At 41.5% G+C, this 19,572-nt stretch overlaps 4 protein-coding genes across 9 annotated transcripts in view; 2 read left to right on the plus strand and 2 right to left on the minus strand.

Annotated features, from left to right (window-relative positions):
• The window catches only part of MFSD11 (major facilitator superfamily domain containing 11), a 34,470-nt gene extending 34,164 nt beyond the window's left edge, over window positions 1–306 (minus strand). For both annotated transcript variants that reach the window (XM_044673469.1, XM_044673468.1), the window contains exon 1: window positions 15–306. In XM_044673469.1, coding sequence (XP_044529404.1) covers window positions 15–110 — 96 coding nt within the window. In that variant the 5' untranslated portion in view covers window positions 111–306. The remainder of the gene's footprint in view (window positions 1–14) is intronic.
• A 683-nt stretch (window positions 307–989) lies between these two features.
• SRSF2 (serine and arginine rich splicing factor 2) lies at window positions 990–4,367 on the plus strand. 3 transcript variants are annotated; one of them, XR_006506154.1, is made up of 4 exons: window positions 1,342–1,660; window positions 2,190–2,500; window positions 3,502–3,597; window positions 4,108–4,367. XR_006506154.1 is itself a non-coding variant. In XM_044676642.1 (3 exons), the coding sequence occupies exons 1-2, from the start codon at window positions 1,299–1,301 to the stop codon at window positions 2,491–2,493; spliced, it is 630 nt and encodes a 209-aa protein (XP_044532577.1). In that variant the 5' UTR covers window positions 990–1,298; the 3' UTR covers window positions 2,494–2,500; window positions 3,502–3,827. The 3 variants fall into 3 exon arrangements, 2 of the variants coding, with proteins under 2 accessions (XP_044532577.1, XP_044532576.1); XM_044676642.1 differs by lacking the exon at window positions 4,108–4,367 and having other exon boundaries at window positions 990–1,624; window positions 3,502–3,827; XM_044676641.1 differs by lacking the exon at window positions 4,108–4,367 and having other exon boundaries at window positions 992–1,660; window positions 3,502–3,827.
• Window positions 4,368–4,843: 476 nt separating this feature from the next.
• On the minus strand, window positions 4,844–8,637 carry METTL23 (methyltransferase like 23). The gene is made up of 5 exons (XM_044676640.1): window positions 8,501–8,637; window positions 6,808–6,912; window positions 5,808–6,045; window positions 5,573–5,657; window positions 4,844–5,308 (listed from the first exon to the last, which is right to left on the minus strand). The coding sequence occupies exons 1-5, from the start codon at window positions 8,618–8,620 to the stop codon at window positions 5,143–5,145; spliced, it is 714 nt and encodes a 237-aa protein (XP_044532575.1). The 5' UTR covers window positions 8,621–8,637; the 3' UTR covers window positions 4,844–5,142.
• A 150-nt stretch (window positions 8,638–8,787) lies between these two features.
• JMJD6 (jumonji domain containing 6, arginine demethylase and lysine hydroxylase) lies at window positions 8,788–16,183 on the plus strand. 3 transcript variants are annotated; one of them, XM_044676637.1, is made up of 8 exons: window positions 8,932–9,001; window positions 9,291–9,507; window positions 9,996–10,384; window positions 12,006–12,292; window positions 13,356–13,491; window positions 13,942–14,022; window positions 14,815–14,953; window positions 15,761–16,183. In XM_044676637.1, exons 2-8 carry the CDS (start codon window positions 9,379–9,381, stop codon window positions 15,890–15,892), a joined length of 1,293 nt encoding a protein of 430 aa, XP_044532572.1. In that variant the 5' UTR covers window positions 8,932–9,001; window positions 9,291–9,378; the 3' UTR covers window positions 15,893–16,183. The 3 variants fall into 3 exon arrangements, with proteins under 3 accessions (XP_044532573.1, XP_044532572.1, XP_044532574.1); XM_044676638.1 differs by lacking the exon at window positions 13,942–14,022 and having other exon boundaries at window positions 8,788–9,001; XM_044676639.1 differs by lacking the exon at window positions 15,761–16,183 and having other exon boundaries at window positions 13,937–14,022; window positions 14,815–14,900.
• The last annotated feature ends 3,389 nt before the right edge of the window (window positions 16,184–19,572 follow it).

Raw genomic sequence — 19,572 nt, forward strand, 5'->3', positions numbered from 1 at the left:
AGAGCACCACTCACCGCCACATTCCCACAAGTTTGAAAGGCAGTGAACATAAACATAAAGGCAACGCCTAAAATAACGACGTTGAACAGCTTTTTAGATTCCGGGGACATTTTGCCTCGACAGTCGTTGCAGCACCGAACCCGTTGGAGATCCCTGGGAAGACAAACGACCGGGAGTCACACAGACTAAGGAGGGGGGTGGGCACCAGAGCTGGGAGTCAGTCACGAGAGGGGCGGAGGCAGCGGGGCTGACCATGTCCTGAGCAGGGGAGGAAGATTCCTTCCGCACGAGCAGACAAGACACTGACCCCACCCCACTCCACCCCGACCCAGCCGGAATATGGCTCGCGGCGGGTTGTGACTGGGGCCCCAGCCCCGGGCCGCGGAGTGCAGCTCTAGTCGGACAACTCCGTCAGCTGACTGGGCACGGGTCGGGGCGCGCTGGGGCCGCTGGGAAATGCAGTCCCGAGACGAGAGGGATAGGCACACCCACTCCTCGGCGGTGGACGTGAGGGGGCGTGGAATCGGCCGAGGAGCCGTTGGACTGGAACTGACGCTGCAAGTCGATTTGGGCGGTAGCCCCATAGGACCATTGGAAGGACTGGGGCCTCCGCCTGTGCGAGCGTGGAGCTTCCACACTGGTGTGCGGCGAAGGGCGGGGCTGGGCGGGGCCGGGCGGGGAGGAGCCAAGGGCCGCCACCACACTTAACCACATCTCCCTTCCCCCCACCCCTCCGGAGGAAGGCCAAGGAAAAGGGCCCTCCAGTAAGGCGGTGGGAGTACGGCGGGAAAAGCGTGTGGCGCGATCTCGGTGGTCCCCTTCCCGCCAAGCTCACCCCATTAGCGAACAACGCCCTCTGCAGGCGGGGCCTTTGCTCTTACGTCCAGGCTTAGTGGGGGCGGGGAATCGAAGGGTCGCCGTGAGATTGGGCTACACAGATTGGCCGAGGGGCGGAGCTAATGACTCAAGAATTTTCATTTCCGGGTGGCGCTACCGCCATTTTGTGAGAAGGGTGATAAACGGGCGCTGGGTTGTAGCGTCCCATTCAGTTACTTTTCAGGTGAGGGAGGAGGAAGGTCGTGCAGGCATTGCGAGGGTCGTGAAACCGGACCAAGTCCCCCAAGTTCCCTTCCACCGACACAGCCGCAGGTCTCTCTGAAGAGAAAGGGTCACCGGAGCCTCCGAGTTGCGGCGAACCGTCGGGGTCGCTGCTGCCACCTCTAGCTGAGCGCGCGCGCAGGCCCTCCCAGGGCGTTGATTTCTCGGCGCGCAGCCTTCGGGCCGAGCCCTCGCCGGCCATGAGCTACGGGCGTCCTCCCCCAGACGTGGAGGGGATGACCTCCCTGAAGGTGGACAACCTGACATATCGTACCTCGCCAGACACTCTGCGGCGAGTCTTTGAGAAGTACGGCCGAGTGGGCGATGTCTACATCCCCCGCGATCGCTACACCAAGGAGTCCCGTGGCTTCGCCTTCGTGCGCTTCCACGACAAGCGCGACGCCGAAGATGCCATGGACGCCATGGACGGCGCCGTGCTTGACGGCCGGGAGCTGCGGGTGCAGATGGCCCGCTACGGCCGCCCGCCAGACTCCCACCACAGCCGCCGAGGACCGCCGCCCCGCAGGTACGGGGGAGGCGGCTACGGACGCCGGAGCCGCAGGTAAAAGGGAGGTAACTGGGTTTTCGGGGTGGCGGGAAAGGAGAGCCTAGTTGGGGGCGGGGTGGTGAACTGAGTTTGACTTTAATGATACCAGATGGGCCGATGTGGCACTTTTTTAATTACTGGAGGCGGGAGGCAGGAAAGGTGAGGGGACCACAGGGACGGGAAAGTACTCCTTTTGGCCGGAGGAGCCACGTGGTGGTCCTAATGGCGTGGACTAGGGTGGGGGGGCACGTGGTCCCGTTTTCCCCTCCCCCCCACCTCGGAGCCTTTTGTTTCCTATCTATGTCTTGGAGCAAGATTTCGGACTAATCGGGTTCTTGGGTGCAACCAGGCCTCCCCTTTGAAGCAGAGAAGGGTGGCTTTGGGAGATACTCCCCTCCCCCTCCCTCTCCCTTCCTTCCTTTTTAGGTTGGGGAAATGGCGGCGTTTGGTGGGGTGAGATAATGGCGGCCTGGGCGGGAGCACGCGGGCGGGGCCGAACTTGCTATTTTCTAACCAAGCCTGTTATGCCTGTTTCTGCCTCTAGCCCGAGACGGCGTCGCCGCAGCCGTTCTCGAAGCAGGAGTCGCTCCAGATCCCGAAGCCGATCTCGTTACAGCCGGTCCAAGTCTCGTTCTCGTACTCGATCCAGATCTCGATCTACCTCCAAGTCCAGGTCTGCCCGGAGATCCAAATCCAAGTCTTCGTCGGTCTCCAGATCTCGGTCCAGGTCCAGATCCAGGTCTAGATCCAGAAGTCCTCCGCCGGTATCGAAGAGGGAATCAAAGTCTAGATCTCGATCCAAGAGCCCCCCCAAGTCTCCCGAAGAGGAAGGAGCAGTTTCTTCTTAGGATAATGGTAATGTCTACCAGGATCCAAGGTTTATCTCCTAAACCGGGAGACAGATTTACACAATAGCACTTAAGTGGGGTTTGGAATAGTTTAAGCCGATTGACCTAAAATAAACTTCTTGTGTTAGGAGTTATACTTACTCAGCTCTGGGAGTAATATCAAAGCCAGGGTTCTGCAGAAAAGATAGTATGTTTATTTAGATATTAATGGCTATTGCTTAAACTGTTAAGAGACCTATTAATGAAAGTGATTATTTCTTGCTGTTTTTATCCAACATCTGCATTTTCCCCTTTAAAGCTGCGGTCTCCTGTTTGCTAAAAGAATATTGGCCAGTATTGCAGATTTTAACTGATTTGGCTGATCCTCCAGGGACCAGTTTCTGTGGGCGTGTGTTGGAGCAGGTTTGTCTTTAAATGTTAAAGATGCACTATCCTTTATACAAAGAAATTCATCAGTTTCTGTACTGACTGGGAATTTTAAGGATTTGGCAAGTATTTCTTAAGCACCAAATTTGGGGGTGGGGATAAAATTGAATACAGGGTGGGAAAGGATAGTGTGTCTTTAACTCCTCAAATCATTTGGTCCTGTTTTTAAAAGTAAAGGGGCCTGAGTAGCTAAGATTTAAAGCCAAGTGTTCATTAAGTGGCTTTTAAGGTTCTCCCACATAATGCAAAATAACTTAATCACTATTAAAGAGCCTAGGTTCAAGGTGTAAAAGATGGTTTAAATACAGCCTTTTTCATCTCTTCTCTTTTTTGTTTTTTAGTTGGTTGTCAAGGAAGTTTTAAAAAGCAAGACTTCCTTTAAATTTATGCTGACAGTTTTTTTTTAATAACTCACATTTTTAGGCTATGTGGGTGGTTGTAGAGCATTATAGCTTTCTAAAATTTCACTACATTTTTTAGTAAGGCCATCTCAAGATAAGGAGGAACTTGCCTGAAGTTAACCACTTTGCTAGGTTGTCTGTATATGGAAAGTTGGCTGAATTTCTTTCTTTTCAAATCTAGATACGGCTGAAAGCAACATAATGGATGACTTGGGGGGAAAAGACCACATTCAGTCCATTGAAGAGTCCCTGGAACAAGCAACTGGCTATTGAAAAGGTTATTTTGTAACATTTTGTCTAACTTTTTAACTTGTTTTAAGCTGCCTCAGATGGCAAGCTTCATTTTATGTGCCATTTTGTTGCTGTTATTCAAATTTCTTGTAATTTAGTGAAGTGAACGACTACAGATTTCATTATTGGCTTTGGATATTTGAGGTAAATTTTCACTTTTGTTTTATATAGTGCTGATTTTTGTTTGAAATTAAACAGACTCCTCCCATAACCTAATTTGTGGCCTCTTGAGTTTTGAGGAAACATGCAGCCATTACATGCTGAATAGCCTAATGCTATCAAGAGAAGTTAACTCAACATTGCCTTCATTCCTTTAAAAAAATCTACAAAACCTTGGTGTAAATTTATTTGTAAAATACTGACTACTTTCAGATACCAAATAGTATCTGAATCCAAATTTGTATAAGACTTTTCAGGTGACAAGACTTAATTTTTGAAAGGATTCTTTTACCAAACACAATTCTAATCTCTTCTCTTATGTATTTTTGTGCACTAGGCGCAGTTGTGTAGCAGTTGAGTAATGCTGGTTAGCTGTTAAGGTGGCGTGTTGCAGTGCAGAGTGCTTGGCTGTTTCCTGTTTTCTCCTGATTGCTCCTGTGTAAAGATGCCTTGTCGTGCAGAAACAAATGGCTGTCCAGTTTATTAAAATGCCTGACAACTGCACTTCCAGTCACCCGGGCCTTGCATATAAATTACGGAGCATACAGTGAGCACATCTAGCTGATGATAAACACACCTTATTTTTTTCCCCCCCCCCCCAAAAAAATGGTAAATCTGATCTTCATGTATGAACTTGGCATATGAAAAATGTAACATTAAGGAAAGCATTCCTTTGTAAGTACTGATAACATGGTGTATCTTTTGCTTATGATATTCTGTATTATAACCACTGTTTCTGTAGTTTACAATTAAAACATTTTTCTTGATGTTAGCTTTTCTCTAAACTCAATGTCTTGGTCTTTTTTTTTTTTTTTTTTTTTTAAAGTTTAAAAGACCTATGCAACTAACCTGTGAATGTCATTATTGACTGTACTCAAAATTAATTTTTTTGATTTTATTTTTTTTAACTGAGCCTTTTTTCCCCCTTGAGGTTAAAATTGGGTACTAATGCTAATTTGGCATATACCCAAGTTAATTACTAAAATCTGGGCACCAAAAGTGTCAACAGCTCCTGCATTGGCCATTTATATTTTTCACCTGTTAAAAAGGTGAAAGTCACCAAGTACTTACCTAATAATTCTTGGGTCTAAAGATCTAATTCTTAAGTAAAATTTTATGGTGGTTGCATGCTTTGGTTTATACTAAAGCTTTATTTTACTGAGCCAAGTGAATAAACAAAAAAATGATTAGGGTTTTTTCTTTTTTTCCTTTTTTTTTTTTTTTTAAACAATACTCTGCAAGTTATTCCTGGTTCCTACTGAGAAGGGTGGGCTTGTTAGTGGCTTTACTATGCAGCAGCAAGCACACTAAACAGAATTGTGATGTTGAAAAGAAGCATGTAGGACTTAATTGCTGGAGATATAGGAACACTTCAGAGGACATTCTTTGCCAAAGAAATGATCATCATTTCAACAGTATGTCTTCCTGGAAGGGCAGATTCTGCTAGATGTTCTCTGTCGGCACCAAAAGACTCCAGAGGAATATGGATGCATTGCAGCTCCCACTTGTAGAGCAAAGCTTCAAGTGAACACTCAGCACTAAAGAAAATAAAGGTTTTTCTTAACAATGCAGTTGAGTCCCCCCTTCAATCATTAATTTTTTTCCTTCACTAACATGGCTACCATATGATTTGTTTATCAACTTTGGGAGTGCTTTTCTTAAGTTTTATTTACATTTAGAATAAATAATGTTCTAGTTTGTGCCTAGATTGCACAGTGATACTTAAATGCAAAGCTGCAGTGGTTTGTATGCAGACCAAGAATAAATTATAATTAATGATACACACTTGTTTTCTAGGTTACCTTCTAACTTGGTAAGTAGTCCACACCTGAGCGTGAGGGTTCCTTTGTACTAGGTAGTACACTGTAGTTAAAATATCTTCAAAATCTGTAGAAACAGGTTAGTGAATAAAGGTTTGCTTTTTCCTACTACAAAATATGAATTTTAAATTTTATCAAATGATTCCCTGAAATACTTCTGATTTATCTTGAAGGAATGCTTAAAAGTAAATCCCTGAAGTCAATAAATTAAGCTTACCTTCTGGTTCAAAAAATACATCAGAGGCCAGAATGATGTCCAAGGGAGGTAGAGCCAATAACTCTGGTGAAATCTGGCCCCAGGTGAGTCCAGTAATAGGTATATTGGGTAGATCATTCATTTGGCAGCTTTGCAGACAATTTTCCAGACAATGAGGTAACTCTGAGCTATCAGACAGTATTACCATAGCACCACATTTTGCTGCTACTATCCCAGGAAGACTCACCCCTGCTCCAATCTAAAATAGCAAACAGTATTAAGTTTTCTATGAAAAATGCACATGTGTATATACATAATAAAAGTAATGAAAAGTGCTAAATTTTTTATGCAAAGAACAAGTAAATGTCACCAAGTAGTTTTGCAATCTATATCACTGAATAAGGGTAAAACTGTCAGTGGCCAAGATTTGCCCGGTATAGAGGCAATTACTGGGCTGGCCTCAGGTCATAAAGCCAACAAGACTTGTCTGGGGAAATCCAGTAGATGCTGTTTCTGATGGAGCTTTTAACAACAAATGATGGCTTGTACCAAAGTATATGGGAAATGCAAAGGCAAGATTATCTGTGGTTAACACAAAGGGACATCTATGACAATTATAGATTAGTCCACAATTTTCACTAATTTATGTAACCCAAAGGGAGTAAAATGAAGAAACCTGGAGTATCTACAAAATGGGGTGGCAATGTCAAAATTCATTGGTTATGGATTTTAAAATCTGTCAAGATCTTAAAGGAAATTCCTGTATTGTTATGGAACTACCTTTCTAAGATTTTGTGTTTAGGAAATTAAAGTCTTAATCAAAAACCATATTTTAAAGGTCCAAATTCTTGATCCCAACATTTTAAACAAGTTGCTTACATTCTATTGAGAGCTGTTAAGTTTAAGGTTTTTAGGGGAGGTCCTAACATTTTTAAAAGAATTGGGAAATTCCTCGTGTAGTCACACTTGCACTGATTTTTTTGAAGGAAACTAGATTTTTAAGAACTTGAGCAACTTTTACCTCTAATACAGTTTTGCCAGTCAGATTTCTTCTATAATACCATAGGTATTGAGCCAATACCACAGCACAAGGCCAAATGTACATGCCATATTGGAAATGCAGAACCTGAAAAAGTAAAAACATTTTCACTGATTATGGTCTTCAAGTGAGGTAAAACTGCTTAATAATCATTGCTTATGTTAAAACACCTGACTCGATATTCCATTTTCATTTAAGGGGGAAAACTTAGGACAGGCAACTGTAGAAAGAGCCTAGACTACATTCAAAAAGCTTGTGATCTAAGCTTATTTGTTGGTGGTGAGGTGAATAGAGAACTGGGCCTGGAGTCAGTACAACCTGAGTTCAAATAGAACCTCAGGCATCAGTTGTGATAGCAAAGTAAGGCCAAGTCCTCCCAACTATAAATCCTGCACTTTTTCCACTACAGTGTAGTGACTACACCTCACAGGGAGACGCATCCTGGCTAAGTGCATAGTGTGCTAATAAAAATCCTTCCCCTAATTTGTATTAGCTATGTGACTACTCCCTCAGCTTCAGGAAACTCCTTTTAGACTAAAAAAGTGAGTTGCTACTTTTTACGGTTAAAGTGTTTTCCCCCACAAACCTGCAAGGTACATAGTGCAGATATCTAATAGGCTGTTATGTGATGTAGGAATAGTTACTAGACCTGGAATCTGGTTTCCTGAACCATAAAATTAGGATAATATACATACCTCTCAAGGCTGTAATGATAAAATGAAATGTAAAGTGTTAGCCAAACCTTTAAAAAAGCTGCATAAATGCTATTAAGTATTATCATTAAGTTAAAGATACTGGGGAGACAACAAAAATGAAACTCCTTAACCAAGGAACTTATGTGGGGGGAAGGGGGATGCCACTAAATATGTAAGCTATTTCAGGAAGAGTAGCTGAGGATGAGGATGGGATGGTGCTTGAACAGTTTTAAAGGAATGCATTTCAAACATGGGGCTTGAAAGCATGGAGAGGGGTAATGGGATGATGAGGAAACCAGCTAAGCACTTTAAGGACTTGTCATGGGTCAAAAATCCCTTCCAGTACCTTTATCCTATTGAATTGTTGAGGGAATGGATAAAATCCCAAGCTATAGTAATATGACTTGACCACACCTATTGATTAAGGAGGGTGTATCAAGTCTAACAGATCTGAGGACATATTCAGGAAAGCTAAACAGGTACATCAGTTTCAGGACATGCGATTTTTGCCTACGTGACAGCACTCAACAGGATTAGAGACCAGGACTAAGAATCATAGGCTTGGGGCTGTATGGAACCTAAGGATTATAGATTTAAGAGCTGTATGGGACCTTTAAAGTCATGTAGTTCACCCTCCCTGCCTTCTTATTTTACATGTGAGGAAACCCCGGCTCAGGGGGATTTAATGGCTTGCCCAAGGCAATACAGCTAGAATGCTACAGGGTTGCCATTCAAACTCAATCCCTCCATTCCAAAGCTCCTTCCTTCTACTGTACCACACAGGCCCCAAAAATGACCTTGTCATTAGATACCTAAACTCCCTCTTCAAAGAGCACTTAGCCTGCCACCAACAGAGACCTTTCCAGGGATATGTGGGTCAATTTAATTCCAGAAAGCAATCCAACTAGTACGCTGACCCACACAAAGTAATAGTATGGAGGTGGAGAATGTACTGCCTTTTATCTCGCCAGCCTACCCACCTGGGGAATGTGAACCTCCAGCACCGCCCTTTTCCCTCCTGGTTCTGGCTCCTCAGAAAACCGGAACCGCTGGGTCCGAACCACAGGTTCTTCCATGGATGTAGCCTCTTGATGAGCCATATCTGAGGCACTCAGAGGAGAGCCAATACCCCTTTAAACGCGGCAGAAAACTCTCAAGAACTGGAGGTGGAGCAGAAAATCGAACAACCAAAACGGGGCCTCTAAATGTGAACCTTGGGGCCACGTGGCTTAGGCACCCACGTGTCAGTTACTCCCAAACCTCCCCACCCCGAAAAAAGGTCATTAGCTTGGCCACAATTCCTTCTGGGTTTTGGTCTCCTAAGTACAGAATAAGTTAAAAGACAAAAAAGAACAAGCGACTGGGCGGAAAAGGAATCAAAACCAGATCAAGATTATTTGAACTAGGTTAAGGACAGTCGAAAACAAAAAGATGTGGAGCGGAAATGGATAGCTGAGACCGGAAGCAAGAGTGAGGCTAAGGTAGGACAGTTTCACGGCTCCGTACGCTGTTTCTTTCAATTTGACCTTCTCAACATGGCGGTGGAACCACTGGTCAGAGGGCGTGCCTCGAAGGCGCCACGACCAATGAGCGGTTCCCTACGGCTTGTGGGTGGTGCCTGGAGGGGGGGGGGCCTCGTTCCGCCAATCCGAAGCTCAAGGAAGGGGAGGTGCTAGTGAACTGAATTTTCTGGAAGGTACATTTAAAGGAGCCGGTGGAAAAGGAGAGCTATCTGTTTCTCTTTGCTCTTTTTTTCCCCTTACGGGGTAGGGGGTGGATCGCAGAGCCTTCGGGAGCTCATTGAGCGAGGCGAGGACGTAGCAGAGAAGGGCGAAGGCCGACCGGAGCCTCCTGCAGGATGAACCACAAGAGCAAGAAGCGGATTCGGGAGGCTAAGCGCAGCGCGCGGCCCGAGCTGAAAGACTCTCTGGACTGGACCCGGCACAACTACTTCGAGAGCTTCTCGCTGAACCCAGCCTCAGTGGTGGTGAGTGCGGCCGAGATCCGGTGGGGGTTCCGCAGCAACCCGAGGCCCGGCACTGTGTCTGGGGCGGAGCCCGCTTGTCCGGGCAGAGGGCTGCCCGGACTCTCAAATCCCCCCTCCCCCCTCCCCAGGTCCGCGACGGAGGTGCGTGGTGCTGGATCCGCCAGGGGCCCATGCCTCGGGGGCGGCCTTGAGGAAGACGAGCTAGCCTGGGGACCTCTACTTCCTGCCGGACAATTTGACTGGGAGGGGAGTGGCAGACCCTGCTGACAAGGGTCTCTGCATCCCACGTGGGAGAGAGAGCCCTAATACACCTTGGGGGAGGGGGTAAGGAGACCCCGGTGGGTAGACTTCCTCCCAGAAGCCGAGATCTGTGACCACTCACCTGAGTCAGGGATAATCAGCCACCCGGGGGGGGGGGGGAATACCCGCATTTTGCCAACCTTTTTTCTCCTCTCGCTTAACCGCAGTGTCTGTTGTAACGTTTTCAGGATAACGTGGAAAGAGTGGATGCTTTACAGCTCTCGGTAGAAGAGTTTGTTGAGCGGTACGAAAGGCCTTACAAGCCCGTAGTCCTGCTGAAAGCCCAGGAAGGCTGGTCCGCCCAGGAAAAATGGACTCTGGAGCGCTTGAAACGCAAATACAGGAATCAGAAGTTCAAATGCGGGGAAGATAATGATGGCTATTCCGTGAAAATGAAGATGAAGTACTACATTGAATACATGGAGAGCACCCGAGATGATAGCCCCCTCTACATCTTTGATAGCAGCTATGGGGAGCACCCCAAGAGGAGGAAACTTTTGGAAGACTATAAGGTTCCCAAATTTTTCACAGATGACCTGTTCCAATATGCAGGAGAAAAGCGCAGGCCACCTTACAGGTAGACTACCCAGTTTTCAATATACTGGTAGTTTTTATTAGGTAACTAAAATCTTATTACCACTATAGTTTTTCATAGTTGCCAGGAGCTTAATTTGGCCATTTTCAACCCATTACCAGAACAGTTGACAAACATCAGTATTGACCAGGCTTCATCTGTCTTCTATTTATCTTGCCTCCACTCAAACAGGTAAATTAACTGCTAAGTATACTAGCAACCATGGTAGAAAGAAAGCTGATTAAAATAAAATTCCAAGTGAATAATTAGATTGATTATTTAAAGTTGACTGTCTTTAACCTTTAAATTCGTCAAATATTTACTAAATGCTTTCCAGTATACAACTCTGTTAAGAGTGGTATTTTGTTTGTTTTAGGTGGTAGGGGGATAAAGATCAGTAAGGGAGGGGGTTGGTTGAGATAGGATTGTAGATTTGAAGTTGAAAGGGATCTTATTTTATAGATTATAGAGATCCTCTAATCCACCCTCCTTTATATATAGTGAAGAAATTGGCATCCAAAGGATTAAACTGATTTACCCTTACACAGGCAGTAAATTGCAAAGTTGGGATTTGAACCAGGAACTCTGAATTTGGTTTAGTATATCATTTATTCTATTTATTATATATGACTAAAGAGATTTACCTATTTTGGGAGTGTTTTCTTTAAAAGAAAACTCCTTGATTAGCTATGCTTTTTTTCAACATTAGGGACAGATCATATAACATAAAGCCTTAAGAATCTAAATAAACCACCCATCTTAGGGTATAAAATTATGAGAAGGAAAGGAAAAATTAACTTTAAAACCTTCTTTGCAAGAGTGAGATGTCTAGGGTATTATCCTAGAGGACAAGTGGGGATTTTGTCTCTGATTTGAGTTTCAGTACTATCCCTAAATGGAAGCACAGGCTAATTTTGGACCTTATCTAGAGGAAACCCTTAAGCGTACTCTGCTTCTGGCATATACTTGTTTTGTGATCCTGGCCTAGTCATTTAAGACTGTAAGCTGCAGAGAAGGTGCTGACTTTCTTTGGTAGAAGTTTCCTCTGTGGGGAGTTCATTATAACAATGAAATCCTAGGTGTAGTCCCTGTCATAGGAGAGAATTGGGAGTGTGTCTCCTTTAAAGTCAGTGTCTTAAGGCTCTTCTTTTATTTTTTACTTCAATGTAATGATTAGGAATAATTTTATTCATTTAAATTATCTGAATATTCAGTATTTTATAGACTTTGGTCTTTGTTCTATCCAGCTATTTTTTCTTCTAAGCATAACTTGTTCAGTTATTTTGGGAGATACTGTTTTAAATTTATATCTTTGATCTCCCCTAGATTTGGAAGCTCCTTGAAAACAAAGACCATATTTTACCTCCTCTTCTTTAGTGTCTTGCTTCCCAGTTGGCTCTCATATTTGAATTGTAATTTCCATAGGAGCAATGGGAAAAGAGAGATCTTTTAACATTCTTCTCCCCATTCCAGATATTTGGCAAAATTTGGGTAACAGACTACTTTTTACTTCCTGACCTTTAAATGGATACTGTTTGTATTTCTGTGTATGTGTGTATATAAATGTTAAGAGATTACAATTTTACACACTGCTCATATTTAGATGATTTTTTTCTTACCATAGGTGGTTTGTAATGGGGCCACCACGGTCTGGAACTGGAATTCACATTGATCCCTTGGGTACCAGTGCATGGAATGCCTTGGTACAAGGACACAAACGCTGGTGCCTATTTCCTACCAGTACTCCCAGGGAACTTATAAAGGTGACTCGTGATGAAGGCGGAAACCAACAAGATGAAGCTATTACCTGGTTCAATACTATTTATCCCCGGACACAGCTTCCAACTTGGCCACCAGAATTCAAACCCTTAGAAATTTTACAGAAACCTGGAGAGACTGTTTTTGTACCAGGTGTGTATATGGTTTGGTGAAAAAAAATAAAATCACAGGAGGTTCAGCACATCTGAACATGAGCAGATTTAAACAAAATGTAACTTTTTGTTTAAAATGTAAATCCTTATGCACCCATGATATAACTGAATGATGAGTTGACTTAGTATTCATTTTTGAAAATATGGGGCACTTAATCTTTGTCTCTGTGAATCAAAGAAAGACCAGTTTAGCCAAGTTTAGAGAGACTTGCCACTTAGAATAGATTGTGAGCTCCTTAACTGAGAGTAGGAATGATAGCTTTTCTATTTGTATGCCCAGTATGCACATAGTAATTAATACTTAATAAATGCTTTTTCTTCATTATCAAGCACATAACCATTTTCCAAACCTGCTGTGATTTTTTGTGTGTGTGTGTGTGTGTGTGTGTTAACTTTCCATTATAAGAAGTGCACAGATCAAGAAAGACTTCTTATAATAGAAAGTAACACATGATCTAGCAGCATATAAATAAGTATATATGAGAATTCGAGGAGAGAGCAAGCATTGACAAAGAGATCAGGAAAGACGAAATAGGAGATAACACATGATCTAGCTTTAAGGGAAGCTTAGGGTTTTAAGAAAGCAGGTAAGAGAGGGAATGCCTTCCCTAGGCATTGGGGCATTCTCTACAAAGGCAGTCAAGAGATACAGTGCAAAGAAATTATTTAATTGTGCTTACTGGAAACTGATATTTGTGTACAATTTCTTAAGGTAGGTGGGGATGACAAAAAGGGAAAAGATTATTTTTTAAATTTTTTTCAGGACACTTGGGAGGAAATTTCAACCCTTGAAACTAACGACTAAGGAGGGTTGCTAAAATATTCTAAATGTGGCGTGAAGACCTAGTGAACTTAACCATTCAAAATAGTTTATATATCTTAGGAATCCCCTTCAGTAAGAAAGAACTTTATCCATAAGCAAAATTTTATAAGTGACAAGCCAGCAAATCAAAATTCAAGAGTCTGATACAGAAATGGCATCGATGCTTTAGTTAATGTGACATCTCTGTTTAATGGATGCACAATGTTTTTTTGAATTTCAGGAGGTTGGTGGCATGTTGTTCTCAACCTTGACACTACTATTGCTATCACTCAAAACTTTGCCAGCAGCACTAATTTCCCTGTTGTGTGGCACAAGACAGTAAGAGGAAGGCCAAAGTTATCAAGGAAATGGTACAGGTGAGAAGTGTTAGATTTTTCTTTTTGTCATGAACACATTTCTACCGAAAACTAAACAGAAAAAGCCCAGATTTCTGTCCTCATTGCTGAAGTGAAATACATCCATATCGAATAGGCCTGGGTGAACAGCTGGGACTGCAAGAAAAGTATTTGGGGTTTAAGAGTTTGGGTCCAAAATCAGTTACTTCTAAAGATGTTCGACTAGAATTTTTGTGCATGCTTAGGATCAGGAATGTATTTTTGGTTTGTTGTTTTTTTTTTTTGTTGTTTTCATTTTATTTTTAAATTAGAACTGGGAAAATGAACTTATAGTTTTTGGGGTTTTGTTTTTTGTGTTTTTGTTTTTGTTTTTAATTACCAAGAAGCATTATTCCCATTTGAACTATTGCCTTCAATTCTTGTGGGGTGACTGCCCTGGAGACTTAGCTCCTCTATTTATCCACAGAACAGATACAGCACGGGCAGCGGCAGTTGCAAGCCACCCCCGTGCCACTGTGTCCCAACCCTGACCTGGAGGGACCAGCACTCGGGGTAAGAGGGGGATTCTGGCTCACTCAGCCCTCAGCTTCCCTGCTGAGATGGCCAGCAAGGGTGGTGGCTTTTGTTGTTCTTCCTTGGATTCTTGGGTACCTCAGAGGGCTGAGACCCATTGCCTCTGTTCATATAGGCCACTGCAAGGTGTAATATGGGCTATCCAACCTCCAAAGAGAATGAGATTTTTGCCATCTACTAATGTGGATATGAAACCAACTTTCCTAAAAATAGAAGGCTCTCTCTTTAGTCCAGTTTTTGAGCTTCCTATGTCCCTGTTCAGTAATTTATAATTTTCTAAATGATAACCCCCTCAGTAAAAGGAAGGATACCAATCTGCCACATATAACTCCTTTTTCTTATATGGCTAATTTTCCCTAGTCAAAATTGAATTTAACCAAATCTATGTCAGGCCTTTAAATGCTGTGCTGTGGAAAGGTGACTTTCATTAAAACAACCAGGAAACCTAATTTCCCTGTGCTTCTTGTTTTCTTTTTTTAATGCCAAAAAACTTACTCACAAGCATAGTCCATTTGGCTCTTTTCCCTGCAGTGTGAGATAGTGGTGTATGTAGCTGGTCAAGAGAGAAATTTCAAAAAAAGTATAAATTTTTGCACTCCAACTTGTGCTTTGGTCTGTGATTTCACCATTGTCAAAAAATGCCCTCTGAAGTAGAGCATACATTGGCATTCCTCGGTTCAAGGCGTCTAAGTCTCAACTCTAACCCTACATCCTTGTTTGTCGTCATTGCTCTTTGGTAAAGCCGCACAAACGTGATCTTTCATCTTTTAGGATTTTGAAGCAAGAACACCCTGAGCTGGCAGTACTTGCTGACTCCGTTGATCTCCAAGAATCTACTGGTATTGCCTCTGACAGTTCTAGTGACTCCTCCAGCTCTTCCAGCTCTAGCTCATCTGACTCTGATTCTGAGGTAGGTAAAGCTGAGCAGGAAATCTACCTCATGTTACCTTGAGTTATCTTATTAGCATGAGCTTTGGTCAGTAGGGCATCTCTCTCCTCTTAGCCCAGGATATTTTGGGGAAGTTTATAGAATTAGACCTTTGCTGATTCTTTCAGAAACCATTGTCCATTCTGGTAGATTTCTGGAATGGAAAGCCATCCTTAAGAGGATAGAGAAAATGTCTCACTTTATATGACTAATAATCTAAAAGACCAGGGACTTGTGTTTTTTAAAGGATTTTTGCCACTTTGTATCACTGACTAACATTTCATTTCTTTTTCTCTTTAAGATAAACTAAAAACCTGGATTGCATGTTATAATCTATTTTATTTTTGTATCCCTTGTTATGGAACTAAAATTATGGGGAGGTTCCCCATTGTAATTGGTTATGTAGATGTTATCAGATCAGATCTTACTTAATCTTATCATGATGCGAGTTTGAACCTACTCTTATTACATGGCAATTCAGGAAGCAATAGTCTACTAATGTATATAACAAGTTACATACAATATTCATCAGTAGAGGGAGTATGCTAAAATGGCAGCTCTTTTAAAATACTGAAATATACTTGTTCACATGCAATAAAGGAAAATTTAGATGGAGGATAATGGCAAGCCTTCTGGAAAACAGAAACATCTAAAAAGTTTTGTTAAAGAATAGCTCCAAAATGACTCTAGTTATTAGATTCTTTGTGTGGTCTCCTAAGGACAGAGTATTGTAGTGAAAAGATCAAATGTGTACTGTATTGAATTTGTTTTTTTCACCTTATATTCAAGTGTGAATCTGGTTCTGAAGCTGATGGGACAGTGCACCGGAGGAAAAAGAGGAGGACCTGCAATATGATGGGCAATGGTGACACCACCTCTCAGGATGACTGTGTGAGCAAAGAGCGCAGCTCCTCCAGGTGACCAAGTGGTATTGCTGTTGATTTTAAAGGACATGCTCACACTGAGCTGACAGGGTGAGGGTAGGGAGTCCCATTGGATCCTGCAGATGAGGTGAGGGACAAGGAAAGCCAGACAATGAGGACTGCCCTCAAATGTGAATCAGTTTGCTTGTCAGTTGATTTAAATGGCCTTCTCCTCCACCAATTCAAATTAACATGGTTTGTTCTACAAAAGAAGCTAAGAACCGCTGTCTAAATGGTGCCAAGAAAAATATTTGCATTATTTAATAAAATGGAATTCATTTTATAACTTTCAATGTTTCTTGCCTTTAGTTTATCAGAACCTTCCCCTGGTGCCCGTTTATCATGGTACTGGGGGAATGTTGATTTGGGATTTGTTTCCTCCCCTGATGGAAATCACAGGTCTTTTTTGCTTATGGGAAGTGGAGACTTCTTATTTTGGCTACTTTACTGTTGTCTTGACTTTCCCTCCTCCTTCCCTACCTCACCCTTCCTTCAGCTTTGTCTGCCAGCAGCAATATTAACTGCTTCACATGAGAAAAGAAGCAGTTCAAAGTCCTCAGACCTTTCATTATGTAAGGTCACAATTCAGAATAAAAGAATGACTCTTTCTCTTTTTGTACATCATGGAAAAACTAAAGTCCTTTTCCTCTTGTGCAACTCAAAATATGTCCATGTCAAAAGTAATTCTTAGGAGTTTTGGAGGGGTTGGGAATCACGTTAATTTTTAAGTGTCTATAGCTTTTATCACTGAAATGCTTTTTGCCAGTGAGATCTGTGCCATTTTGTTTTTTTAATTTCCCCCTAAATTATAAAAACTAGAGGCCACATTTTTATTTAACTTTCCATTTGTGAGACTGGAATTCCATAAGGAAGTTGGCCTTTTAAAAATTAGGAGCATGGTTAGTGAAATAAGATGTAATCTTGCTTCGTTTCTGTTATGTTTTGAGCTGTGCTGGAGTTATAATTAATTACTGAGCACTTTATTATATTTATTGGTTTGTAATATGTTAGTTACTCCCATCTCTACCAGTCTTAGATGAGAAATCTTGGCTTTCATTTAAGTACCCTATGGTTTGGGTCATCTAATGTTCTGTAATTAGTCATTTCCTTTAGCTTTTCACAAACTTGTGTGGTCAACATACAGATTTAGGCAGTTGTACTTTCCTTGGCAGGATTAGGGAAACTTTTGGAGACTGTGCTCAACCCTGAGCAGTAATGAAACTCCTCTAGAGGTGGCTGCAGTGTTAGTAGCCACCCAATCCGGTTTTCACCTCCTCTGCTTCTACCTACTCCTTAATCTTCTTTGAATCTGGACAGCTCATTTCTGGTCCAAGATTCTGTCTTCCATCAAATACTGCTTAAAGGGTGAGAAGACCTAAGAGCTTTATGAGTTCTGAAGGCAAATATGGTGTTGGGTAAGAAGGTTCAATACTTTCCATTACTTAAGGAAGATAAAAATGATTTGTTTAAAGATAGTTTTACATTTAGTCAACTAACATTAAGGAAATTTCTCAACTATCAAAAAGTTAACTAGAGGTATTAATTTTTCAGTTGAGTTGACTTTATGATTATTGAGGGAAATTATTGACATGAAAATTTCTTTTCAATATGGAGTTTTTTCTAATTCACTGAATTGCAGATGGGGCCAAGCCAACAAAATTTTGTTACATCTTTAACAACACCTTATTCCTTCGACCAAAAAATCAATAGGTGTGTGGGCTACATTCTGATTATTTTTTTCCACTTGATGCTTCAAGTTTTTTGGAATCCATTTTCATACAGTTGTAGCACCAACAGATTACTTTGGGACTAACCATTGTTCTTTCTTCTGATTCATCTACTTGTCTTTACCCATTCCTGGTGTGTAGTCTGTTCAGCAGTGTAAGATGAGGAAGGGAGAAGAACACAGGACAGTAAAAATAGCCACTTTTCATTTTAATGTTAGAATTTTCATTTTGAAATACTATTTGTTCACAATGTTTCCAATGTCATTGGAGTTTTTCTATATATGTGTTAGCATTATCTGGTTTCATGAAACATACTTTCTGTAAGTTTTAAACAATTCAAATGTTTCTCAGCGTTTGGGAATTAGGAGTATCCCTCAAAAAGTTGGTATTTGTCTAATAAATTCAAGACTTTTACTGTAAGATATTAAATTGTAGCTCTCTTAATTAATTTTATTATTGGACCACTAGTTTTATTCTGAAGTTAGATCATCTCTTCCAGTGCATCTTGGTTCTTCTGTTATAAAGTGCTGTTTGCTAAACAGTTGCTGGAGCAGGGGTGGATTCCAGTGGATACTGTTTCATGTTGGGAAATGAGGGAATGGATATATCACCCTATAAGCTGCATGATACCTGAGCTGCAAGCCATGGTATGCTACTGCAGCCTCTTCTAATTACATGGAATATACCGCAATACCAAGGGATGAGTGGACAACTTTTAATTGTGAATGTGTGTGAATGAAGTAAGTCATTAGGCATTTAAACTGACTTTGTACTTCATATCTAATAATGTTCTTAAATACTATAAACAATACCTTGTTTCCACATTTCTAGTAATTGTACTTGCCTTTTTAAATATCTCTTTCTTAATTCCCTAACAAAGTCCACATTTACATTCATTAAAAATAAATACTATCAGTAAATAAAATACATTGACACCATCAGAGGTAATCTTTCCCTATAAGTTTGTTTTAGAACTTGAAATTTTTCCCATTGTATTTTTTTCCCCAATACACCATTAGTATAGGCCACTTAGCTGTTATCTTTGGAAACAGACCAGGGAACCTGAGGAAATGGAACACATTCTTTGTAAGTGCGTTGAGGGGGTAAAAAGGGAAGGGAAAATCCTAGTAGGAAGGACAGAACTGAGTAGGACGCTGCAGTAAATTTCTAGGCAGTTAAAGAGCAGGACAAAGACACCAAGATTCCTTCTTGTTTTGAGTTTAGACGGTCTAGGCAAAGTTACTGGGTTTTTAAAATATTTGTATTTTTATCATCACTTTCTCCTCTCGCTATTGAACAATTAAAAAAAAAAACAGAAAAATAAAACCCTCAAATAAAATCCTCATAAATACTCAATCCAACAAAACAAATACCTACATTGGTCATGTCTAAAAATAAAGATGAATGTCTCAGTATTCATTTTAAGTCTCGACCCTTTGGCAAGAGGTTGCAACCTATTTCATCTTCAGCCCAACACTTGGCTTATGTGTCAATCAAGTAATAAGAGGATTTTATATTTATCTTGCCCTAAATGTAGATCAGCTGTAAACAAGGAGGTATTCAGATTTTAGTCCACACCCAAAGATATTTTAAGTTAGGGTAGTATAGTAGTAGCAAAAATGTAGAAGCTAGTATCTGGAACACCATATGTCACAAAGAGATAATGTGCAAATTCAATCTAAGAAAAATAAAGTTGAACTTCCTGAAGATAAGATTTTTTTAATTGAAAAAAATGCTATGATGGGATTGAACTTATAAATTGGATAGTGAAAACAGAATGTTATTCGACAAGCATTTCAGCTGAGGATTAGGCAAAAAATAATACTTGCCATGAAAAGCTTTAAAAACCCTGTGATTGTTTAGGACATTTTGTAAAGCTAAAAGTTTTTTTGGTTTTTTTTGCTTTTGAAAGGCAAGGCCTGATTTTTTTCTTCTTATTTATTTCATTAAA

Source organism: Gracilinanus agilis, chromosome 4 (genome assembly GCF_016433145.1).
Source record: "Gracilinanus agilis isolate LMUSP501 chromosome 4, AgileGrace, whole genome shotgun sequence".
Classification (NCBI taxonomy): Eukaryota; Metazoa; Chordata; class Mammalia; order Didelphimorphia; family Didelphidae; genus Gracilinanus; species Gracilinanus agilis.

Excerpts from the sequence above, each read along its gene's own strand:
- SRSF2 (XM_044676641.1), top strand. The coding sequence starts at position 1,299 with ATGAGCTACGGGCGTCCTCCCCCAGACGTGGAGGGGATGACCTCCCTG. Across the intron at positions 1,661-2,189 it reads TACGGACGCCGGAGCCGCAG|CCCGAGACGGCGTCGCCGCA; the intron begins GTAAAAGGGAGG and ends TTCTGCCTCTAG.
- METTL23 (XM_044676640.1), bottom strand. The coding sequence starts at position 8,620 with ATGGCTCATCAAGAGGCTACATCCATGGAAGAACCTGTGGTTCGGACC. Across the intron at positions 6,913-8,500 it reads TGGAGGTTCACATTCCCCAG|GTTCTGCATTTCCAATATGG; the intron begins GTGGGTAGGCTG and ends TTACTTTTTCAG. Across the intron at positions 6,046-6,807 it reads CTGGCAAAACTGTATTAGAG|ATTGGAGCAGGGGTGAGTCT; the intron begins GTAAAAGTTGCT and ends TTGCTATTTTAG.
- JMJD6 (XM_044676637.1), top strand. The coding sequence starts at position 9,379 with ATGAACCACAAGAGCAAGAAGCGGATTCGGGAGGCTAAGCGCAGCGCG. Across the intron at positions 12,293-13,355 it reads AGAGACTGTTTTTGTACCAG|GAGGTTGGTGGCATGTTGTT; the intron begins GTGTGTATATGG and ends TTTGAATTTCAG. Across the intron at positions 14,023-14,814 it reads TGGAGGGACCAGCACTCGGG|GATTTTGAAGCAAGAACACC; the intron begins GTAAGAGGGGGA and ends TTCATCTTTTAG.